Source organism: Acanthochromis polyacanthus, chromosome 23 (genome assembly GCF_021347895.1).
Source record: "Acanthochromis polyacanthus isolate Apoly-LR-REF ecotype Palm Island chromosome 23, KAUST_Apoly_ChrSc, whole genome shotgun sequence".
Classification (NCBI taxonomy): domain Eukaryota; kingdom Metazoa; phylum Chordata; class Actinopteri; family Pomacentridae; genus Acanthochromis; species Acanthochromis polyacanthus.
Window position 1 is genome coordinate 26,781,696 of NC_067135.1, and position 10,966 is coordinate 26,792,661.

The following is a 10,966-nucleotide window of genomic DNA, read 5'->3' on the forward strand; positions in this document are numbered from 1 at the left end:
ATGATTTATCACCTTTTAATGTTTAATTTTCTTTTTAAATGTTTCATTGTATTTTCTGTTTAATTCCTTTTTAAAGTTGTATCTTTAATATTTAATTTTCTAACTATATGTTTTGTCTTTTTAAAGGTCTAATAATCAAAATGTTCAGAACGTTTTCATAATTACATGTTTTTTATCTTCTGCTTAATTATCTAATTAAATATTTTGTCTGTTTAATATAATTTAATTGTATTTAATGTTTAATTTTCTTTTTAAAAGTTTTATTGTATTAAATGTTTTTTCTTTTGATTTCATTACTTTTTAGTGTAGTTTATTTCTTTAATCTTTTTTCTGTCAAGATTTTAGCCCCAACCTTAAAAATGAAACAAACCCTTAAATCGCAATAAAAATACTTCTGTTGTCACAATCATGAGTTAGTCTTTTATTCAGTTTATCAGTTCAACTTCATTTGTTTAGCACCTTTCACACAGATGACAAAACTAAACAAGCAAAGAGGAAAAAATACTACGCTAAAACTATTATTAAAACAAAAAGACTAAACATGGTAATAAAATGTGTTGTGTTCAGGGTATGGAGGGAGTTTATTGAAGTCTTCTTGGGCTCACACGGTAAAGCATTTAAAATAGAAACTTGAAATTCAGTCTGAAACTGGAAACTGCAGAGCGACAGAAGAACCAACAATATCTCCTGTTTTCTCCTTTAATGAGTCGACTCTTCTGGTGCTTTCAGACCAAAGATCTACAGACTCTTCACAACCTGCTCAAACTCTTGGTACAGGACCTCCCCACACGGGTCAACAAGGTTTCCTTCTCATTTCTACTCTGAAGCTCACCTTCTCCTGCTCAAACTGCTGACAAATGTTTGTGCTGCTCTAAAGTCTGGTCTCCAGAACTTCCTAAAAACTCTCAAAGTCTCTTCTGCTGCAGGTTGCTTTGTAGAACTGTTACAGAAAACCTCACTAAACCACATGGAGGGGCCTCAAGATAGTCATTCAAATAAAACCGTACAAAAACCAAACTAACACAACCCAAACGCTAAAGTCTCCTGCAGCCTACCAGAGAAGTTCTTTAAACAGAGAATCAGGACAGGAACTCTTACCTTCTGGACAACCAGCATTGGTTCACAAACAAGAATCCAGAATGTGTCTGACCATAAACCTCTAAAGACTCACTACAGCCAATCACTGCACACATTAGCACCATGTGCTAACTGTGGCTAAAGAACCACATTTACCAAGACAACTATCCAGTAGAAAGGCCTGAAACACACCAAGAACACATTAAAGAGGATTTTACTGCTGGAAGCTGCAAGACAACACCTAAAGAACAAACTAAAGCAACAGAGCCAAACCCGGTTCAATGAAGAGGCGCAGAGGAAATGTTTGACTGCAGACATAAAGCAGGAAGACACTGAGCTGCTCAGGTGTTCCTGATAACACCAAGCAGCCACCTGGACAGCCAATAGGAACACAGCTTACTGGAAGTCCAGTGATTTGGCTGCAGCACATTACTGGAAATGACATGACTAACACAATCCTGTATGTAAGAATTCTTTTATTATACAATAAAACATACTTTTTATAGTTTGTGTTGTGTTTCTGTCAGTGTTGTCAGGATGTTTTCCAAACTGATGGAATCATGAATTCTATAAAGTACAGACAGATTTCATTTCATGATGCTGTTCCTTCTGAATTGGAAATTTGATTAGAAACTGATCCAACTATTGCAGCAAAATCCTGTTTGGAGACAAAAACAGCTGATAAAACAGTGAATGCGTCCAGAGCCGGATATTATAAAAACTATGAGATCAAGCAGAGAAACAAATTAAATACAGTTCAAGTCTGAAGAAGAACTCTGTTAAGTGAAAGAAGATTTATTTATTTAAAATTGAAGAACAGCAAAAGGAGGTGAAACTAAAAACTGACTTTAACTTGTAGAAAACATTTTGTTCTGATTGTTTTAATGTTTTACATATTTCTGGTCTTTTCTTTTGTATCTTCTGTTCATTACAACTTTGATAAAACAACAAACCTCATTAGTTTTCCACAGAACTGAACATGAATTTAATTAGACAAAAATACAAAATAGACATTTAAAAACAAGTCTTTGAAAATGAAAATCAAAATTATAACAATAATGTTGACTTGATATTTATTTAAAAATAAATATATATAAAGGCATAATTTGGTTAATCCAGAAAGAAAAAAGATGTTTCTCATGTTATTCACATTACAGCAGTTTGAAGGTCTCTCCATCGTTGCTGATGAGCTTCATCTGCAGTTTGTCTTCAGGACACCAGTTCTCTAGTTCTGACCAATCCAGCTCAATACTGTCAGGATGTTTACTGTGAAATTCTGGGTGGCATATCTGTAAATGTAGTAAATGAAACAGTCACAGATTTACAAACAGGAAAAAAAAACGAGAAGAAGTTTTAAAACAGTGACAATGTTTTAATGACTCATCAAATGAGTATATACAGTAGCTGTTTCAGTGTTGTTAATCTGTAGTTCTAACATCCAGTAATCTCCAGTGTGTGTTTCATACATGGTGTCCACAAATAAAATGATGACCTCTTTACATGTTGACCTACAGACAAAATACACTCTGATGTTAACAGCATTAGCTGTTATTTAATGAACCATTTAGAATATCTGTGGATATATTTGATCATCATATTGATATAAAACTTATTGTACATGTTTACACAGTATTCAGAAGGTTCATCTACATGTAAACAACATTACCTCAGAGGAAATGTTCTTGAGATGGATGTAGTTTCCCATTTATGGGTGCTATCGTTGATTTGCCACCAGCTGAGTTGGTTTGACTGATTTCCTTCAGCTGAGATAAAAACACACATATTTGTTCAGGCAATAATAATTCAGCATTGACTTCATGACTTCAGCTTTTCATTCCACATGTACTTTGACAAATGTCTCTTCACTCTGAAACATTTTTTTTCATAACTTTCATCAATAAAATGAAGTGTTTATCAGAATTTCTCCAGCTAAACAAAACAGGAAACAAGAGAGAGACAAAACAGTACATTTATCTGAACTCATCTGTACATGACATTAATGTGTGACTTCTGATTGGTTGGAGACTCATTAAAAGCATGTTCATGTAACATAGCTGAGTTCTGCTTAAATCTCTGTTTCTGTAGCTTTAGATGGTGAGTAAGTTCTCCTCTGAACCAGCTGCTTGGAACATTCACTTTATCACCTTATTTTAATTCAGGTAACTCTGTCTCTCAACAATCATGTTCATATTTAACTAAACTACATGTTTGATTCTCACTGATATGTTTCTAATCAACATCTTTTCTTTTATTTCTTGTCAACCTGGTAACAGAGAAAATGGAGGAAAGTCTTCAAACATGTTCTGAAAGGTTCATATTTGAACCCAAATCATGGTGTTTTTCTAACTGCAGAGTTCTGGTTGCAGAAATGTAACCAAGCAGTGAATGAAAGTGAAACCAAAGTGTCAGAATAAAGGTTCCACATGGAACATGAATCCTGGTCTCCTGGATGAAAGTCCTGTTTCTGTTTTATGTCTTCTTCAGGAAACTTTGTGGCTCTTTCAAACTCTAAACTTTTCCTACAACGTCACAGTCTGAGAATTCTAGTAAGAAAATAGATTTGTGTGAAAAATGAGAATGAAGTTTAGTGGTATAGGAAGATAATTGTTGCTTTCAGAATGATGGATGTGGATGTTTCTGCAGTGGAAGTGACACCGCAATGTTTCCAAACTTTACTTCCTTTTACTGACCTTCTCAAAGGTTGGAGAAGAAGATCCTCAATAGACAAAACAAAATAAAAATAAAAAAAATAGAGACGATAACAGAAGAAATCCTGAAGTCAGAACTCAACTAAATGATGTTTCATTTCAACATAAAGAGTTGGACATTGCTACTTACCAGTTGTTGCTCCTCAATCTGCAGTTCAGTCTCCATCTCCTGTTGATCATCCAGAAGCTTCTTCAGCTCAACTTGTTTTTCTTCACACTGGAAGGAGAGAAAAGAGGAAGAGGAACAAAATAAGAGACTTTAAGCATTTATCTTATAATACAAAGTGATGTGTGACAAATAATAAATAAATAAATGTAAAAAATAAACTGACGTAAAAGTCTTGATATCAGCATAGACCATGTCTCTTGGAAACACATTTCTATCTGGTGCTAATTTGCAGCAACAATGTGTCTGGTTAGAATCAAGATCAGAATTTTGAACTTCATAGTTTGGAGGAAACACAGCCTGCAGTGCAACCTTGTATCTTAAAACCAGCATCTTTCTCTAACTTCAACCAACTGAACTGAACCAGAGACTGTCTGAATGTGAACTCTGGTCTCTGTAAACCCTCCATCCACCCCGACCTCCTCCTGACACTAAAAGATGCCTCTGAACACAACCCAGTCACTGATGATGGTTGAACCAAGAAAACTAGAATATAAGAGAAGTTTAAAAGGTCATTTGTAGGACGCTGGTTCCTCAGTGTGATGTCCTGACATGTGACCTGAAGAATTCTGATTCAACATAACATAGAAATCAGTAAATTCAGTAGAAAATAAAGATTTTTGATCACAGAAAACAACAAAGTAGGATTCTGAATGTTTGAAAATATGAACCTCCTCATCTTTGTTCTGGAGCTCCATGTTCTTGATCTTTAGATGTTTGTTGAGGTTTTCTATTTCTGTCTGTATTCTTTTCTCGTCTTCTTTCTTCTTCTGTCATATAAAGACACATGATTGAACATAAAATGCAAAAAATAAAGAAAGCTTTTGATAAATGCTAAATAACACAAGAGAAATCCTGCTATGTTCTTGTAGAAATTCTCTATTTCAGTGTCTAAAGTGTTTTTCAGTCATGTGGACAGAAACATTTTCCTTCAGTGTTTCATGTCTCTGATAGACTGAATATAAAAATCTCTCTGCTGCTCTCTGACTTTGTTAAAGTCATTAAGTGTAGTAAAATAAATAACCAGCAGAGAATCCAGCAATGAGACATTTTATGTTAAAATAATGGACATGTCTTAATATTGAACCTATTAGTGATGAGATTTATCAATCAATGACTGTTTTCTAATGGTGGTGGAACTCAGAGAGTTTTATTGTGATTATACCCAGGAAGAAAACCAGGAAGACTTTGCTACTCTTCTCTGATTGTCTCCAGCTGTGAGGAAAGAGGAGAGAAAAAGAAAGACATGATTATCATGTTACAGCAGAACCACAATCATACAACCTAATAATGTAACATACAGTCAATGGACTGAATATGAGAATAAAACTTCAAGACAGATGATGGAAATGATGTTTTCTGATCCAGTTCCTCAGACAGCAGAGAAGTTCAGGTTTCTGTATAAATACAGATGAATGAAGACAAATAAATAAACCTCTGTAATCTTGGTGTTCAGGTCTTTAATTAGGTTCTGCAGATCATCCTGAATCTTCTTCTTCTCCTCCTGGAGACTTTGCAGCTCAGTTTGTTTGTTTTTAACCTGGAAGAACAACCAGAAGGTTGAGATGTCTGATTTTTCTCCACTCCATCTGGACCTGATATTTTAGTGATGATAGTTTATAAATGTTTATTTAACCTCAGTTTTCTTCATGTCCAGCTTCTCTTTCAGTCTCTGTATCATATTCTCAGCCTCCTCCTTCCTCTGCTGCTCCTTCTGCTTCAATTCTTCCTCCTTTAACTGAGAACATGAACAGAGATGAGATGTGAGACATTGTTTTAGTCTGACATGTAGTGGAGATGTTTTTATTGGTGAGATTGATATCGATCAGATTGATAAACTACATCTAGTTTTTCTTCTCCACTGTCCAGATTCTTTTCTTGTCTTCCTGTCATAGCTTGAATACTGACGTCTGATCTGCTTTAGAGACACAAACCTTCTTCCTTTATTCCATCATTGTTGTTTACATCAAACTTTGCTTCATTTTCTGTCATCACCTGATCTTGGAGTCTTTCTTCATCTACCAGCAGTGAAACTTCTGTTTCTTTACTTACTCGTTTGCTCTCTGGTTGCTTTTTATTCTTCAAAGTCTTCATTGACATTAGATCTTCTTCTTCAGATTCATTCTGAACATCTTCTCCTCTTTTGGTCCCTTTGAGAAAATAAAATTATCAGTATTTAAATATAGAAATGATGATAATCCAAACAGTTGTATATTATAAAATGAAACCTCTTCTATGACAGTTTACATTAAAGCCTCAATAATTTGTACATGTCAAGTGTTTTCTATAATGTGTGACTTACTGTTCTGTCTTCTTGTGTGAATAAAAAGAACAACTGCTAGAATTAACAGGATGATAGAAACAACCAAACAAACAGCCAGACTGACTGTGGTCAAGGTGGAACAGGACTGGACCACAAAGAAATCATCTGAAACGATAAAACATGGAATAACCTGGCATTTATAGGAAACCGAACCATAGATTTTCTCAACTTAAATACAAATAACAGTTACCTGGAACATGGATCTCTGTCTCTCTGCTCTGGTTGGTATTTTTCTGCTGGACTCTGCAGGTGAACTTGTTGCTGTGTTTCTTCTCCACAGTCACTCTGCTGCTGACAGTATAGAGGTCATCAGGACCTCTGACTGTCTCTGTAGGTCCAGCAGAGAGGAGGTTTCCATCACCGTCCAGCCACAACACCTCAGGCTCTGGATACCAGCCTGCAGACTCACACTGTAACTCCACTCCTCCCTTTCCATCAACCCCTACTAAAGTGATGACAGGTTGGGAAACAGCACCTGAAACAGGTCGAAAATTTTAAAAACAAATATGTCAGAGGAAGAAACACTCTTATACTTTGGACAGTCAGCATCAATCACCACATAGACTGAGTGTTCAGACCAAACATCAAACAGACATATACTGTCTGTCTGTACGTACCAACAATGAGCTTCACAAAAGACTGTTTGTCCAGGTTTGGAACGTAGCATTCATATGTTCCCTCATCAGAGAGTTCTACTTTGGAGAGCTTCATTGAAATGTTTCCGTGCTTCAGTTCATTAATGAACAGTGATGTTCTTCCTCTGTATGAAGGATTTCTTGTATTTACGAGATCCTGACCGAGCGCCACACGAGTATGAATCTGGGGTTCAGGTCAGCTCTCATCCACTCCAATATCTGAGCAGTAGCATCCACAGCAGGTTCCACATGACACGGTAAAATGATGTCAGCACCAATGGATGCCACTATTGGCTGAGATGGACCAATCACCTGCGACTCTCCTGAGGAAGAAAAGATCAGTTTATTGATTTCTGCTTTGGAAAGTAGCTACAAAAACCCTGTGGACACTGACAGCTGTGTTCCAGCAGCTTCTCATTCATTCAGACCTGCTTTCTGATGGTTCTTGCTTGACTCTTGACCATCCTGACCAATGGTCTCTCAGCAGCAGGAGATAGTTTGTGTTTTTTTCCCCCAATGGTTGCAGTAACACAACTGGACCATGAACTTTATACTGAAAGATGATTTTGGATCTGAAGCTGCTTTGACATGGTTCCAAGTGACTTTCTGACTCGTTCAAATCAAAGATCTGTTTTTTATGATCTGTGTTGAGTTTAACGAGTGGAACAAATGGTTCTATTTATACTGGCTCAGAGGAGTCATCAGCTGTAGTCAGTCGTAATAACTAAGGGAAGTTTAGAGGCCATGAAACTCAGAAAATGTGAATAACACACTTTTCCACATCAACCAAACTGAACATTGCTGCATGTGTATTTTGGAATCAGTAGATTGTAGATTTTCTTTATAATAAATATAATAAATCTATGAAATTTCTGTGCCTTTTAGTCATTCCGTCATAGACGCGGTTTCTTACCAGTGTATGTAAACATTTGTTAACAACTGTATGTCACGCCATTTTCAATTTTCACATCAGCAAAGCTGCAGAAATATTTAGTTTTAATTTATCTGCAAAACATCTACTACAATGTGCAGGAAAAGTGAGTACATCCAATGCAGGACCACTAAAATGCTGAATGATCAAAACTGTATTGTTGTGAAAAAAACAACAGAAATAGCTCTATTATTTTTTAAGTTGAATCGCAGTGAATTTGGTCTTTTTGGAATCTTTAAGGGCATTCATGCAGCGTTTATTTAATATTTTGCTATTTAAGATGAAGTCGATGCATTCATGTTAACCTTAAGTTAAAACGGGTGAAACTGCATAAAAATGACAACATTTTCAATAATTTCATAATTTTAACAAGAAGGTTTGTGTATAGTTTCCCAGGTTTTTATGCTTTTGTGTTTTGAAAATCATATGTCAACATCCCAGTGAGTAATGTCATGTTCAGTTCTAAAGCCTGAATGTGGTCTGAGGACTTCATGTGTGTGAGTTACCTCTGCAGAAGCGTGTTAGGAGGAAAAGGAAAATCAAAACGGTGAAAGTTCGAAGTGGAGACCTTCGATTTATCTCCGGAGGCATCCTGCAGCTGTGAAAATACACCAGCAAGAGAATGTATGAATAACACTTCCTGTCAGTCAGTTTTGTCTGTTTTTCTCCATTTCTGAAATTATATAACAAAACTAAAGACAGAGAAGTCTTTGCCTTGAACACTGGTGTCAATATGTTCAGCAGCTTCTTGAGGTTTTTACCTGGTCTGCTTTCCAGTTATCAAATGTTACCTGGTGGAAGTTCTTCCTTCTTGATAAGACCATTAGTTGTGTTGTGATAGCATTTCATCTACTGCAGTAATTCATGTTTTGGTGAGAACTGTTCAGCTAAGAGAAACAACAGTCCATCATAAGTTTAAGAAATGGTCAGATGAAGAGAACACCTCGAGCTCATTCAGAAGTCAGTGCTTAACTCTCAACTTTATGGTGAAACTGCTGCTGCAGAAACACATGATTCCAGACCCAGAAACCTGAGACTGTATACGACGTAGAAAACAAGCAGGATGACTTCATGATCGATGAAATGTTTTCTGTTGGAGCAAGATCTTCCAAATAATGGAGTCAGAATGAGGCTATGAAGACGCACTTGAAGCTAAAATGTCCAGACTTTTGGCTGGTCTTTAATTTTCAATTTTACCTCAAAACTGCCTAATCTTTGTTTATGTAATGAAAACTGTTGTAGTATAAATCTGATGCAACACACAAAAGTTAGATGTTGGCAAGGCTGTTTTCTTTAGAGAAAATGTTTTGACGCTTTAGTAAGCTTTTGCAGTAAAACTCTTCCAATTAAGAAAAGACTAAAAACCCAGCTCTTCACTGAACACCTTTACACTGACAGACTGCAACGAAAAGCAAATAGTCCTATTACGTCTGCACTTCCTGTAGACACCATGGCCCTATTATCACACTTGAAGTTGTTCCATGGCTCTTTTCCAGGATGTTTTCTATTGACTAGATCCTTGCTTGTGTCGTATCTACTCTCAGATTTACTTGGCTTTGGATAAAAGTGTCTGCTCGGTGAAATTAGAGAATTGTACAAATCCAAGTTTTTCCAACTTAAGTCTCCTTTTAACCAACAGATGTTTTGTTCACGAAACCAAAAACTTTAACGCTCATTTCAAACACATTCATCACATTTACCCTATAAATGAAGCATAGCTCACGGATGAATACAAACCTTTAAAATATAGTTTATTTTCTGTTCTAATCTATAATGTACAGCATTTAGAAGTAAAAGTAATACTGTAACGATACAACACTAAAAACAGATGACGTACCTGTGGCAACATGCGTCTGAAAGTCCTTAAAGTCTTGCTGACATGAACACACCCTGGTTGGTCAACTGTAGGTTATTTATGCTCAGTTTTACAAAAAAGAAAAAAATGCTACGGTTAGCATTTGTTGCTACATAAAGCCTAATACTGGCTGAACTATCGAACACTCCCACACATCCTACGATGATTCTTTACTGTGTGTAGGAGTGTCTCTAAGAACTGCTGAACTTTGAGCCTGTGACCAAGTTATAAAATAACTGCAATAAAAATCATCAAGGACAATACCAGTGGTTCTTTAGTGACACATTTATTTGATAGTTATTGTGTCTGCTATGTTTCTATAGGTTTGTATCTGAACTTCATGCTGATTGGACACAGACTGGTCAGTAACCCGGATCGAAAAACAGTATGACACATTTTACATGTTTGAAGAAAAACTCACACAAAACCTATAAAGTTGTTTTCAGAGGTTTCAAGTGTGAACCATTTAGAGACTCAGTTTATCTGTGATTACAGATGTGCACATCTACATCTAATCACACTTTTTTTTCACAGCTGTATTCTTTTAAAACAATGCTTGAAGTAATAATTAATTATACATAATGACATATAAAACTTTAAATAATGATAGTTGCAGTGTAACCAACATTAAAGCTGCTGTCCGGAGTTTCCGTTTGTTTTCAATTTATGTATCATTTTTTAACAAAGCTTAAATGTGTTAGTCTAGTTCGATACTATAATATAAAGTTAGTATAACGCGATATGAAAATTTATTCCTGAGCTCCGCCTTCCTCTCATAGACCCCCATGCTATTCCAAAAAGCGCCAGTTGCTGCCGACCAATCAAGTTCGAGCTTCAGCTTTGTCATGCTGTCAATCAACGGTTACGCGCACAGCAAGCAAGCCCATGCAGAGGTGGGCGAGCTACGCACTACGCAACCGCGCGCACATTTGTTTTGCTTGTGGAGGAGAGAGCATCAGGGATCAGCAACTTCCAGAAAAGTTACCAATCCCACGGCTTGTCGGGCCAAGAGACTGCAGGACGTTTTTTGGCTCGGGGTGCTCGCGTCGCTCCCCGACCACGGCCTCCATAGCCCGGCTGACGGCTTCGTTTAGATGCCCGACCTCTGGAGGAAGATGTTGGGGCGTCTGGGACATACTCTTCGTCAGAGGAGTCATGCAATTCTGAACTCTAGATAGAAATAAATAAACAATGTAACACATATACACGCGTAAATGCACTAAGTTTGATAAACAACGTCATCGAGGGATACACGAGTGTAATCACATATT

At 36.6% G+C, this 10,966-nt stretch overlaps 1 protein-coding gene across 1 annotated transcript in view; it reads right to left on the reverse strand.

The window, feature by feature from the left end:
- Positions 1 to 5,142: 5,142 nt before the first annotated feature.
- LOC110972410 (butyrophilin subfamily 2 member A1-like) overlaps positions 5,143 to 10,966 on the reverse strand; it is a 14,435-nt gene continuing 8,611 nt past the window's right edge. The window contains 7 exon segments of the mRNA XM_051944249.1: positions 5,143 to 5,166; positions 5,387 to 5,491; positions 5,588 to 5,689; positions 6,004 to 6,101; positions 6,465 to 6,749; positions 6,892 to 7,074; positions 7,077 to 7,265. Coding sequence (XP_051800209.1) covers positions 5,143 to 5,166; positions 5,387 to 5,491; positions 5,588 to 5,689; positions 6,004 to 6,101; positions 6,465 to 6,749; positions 6,892 to 7,074; positions 7,077 to 7,265 — 986 coding nt within the window.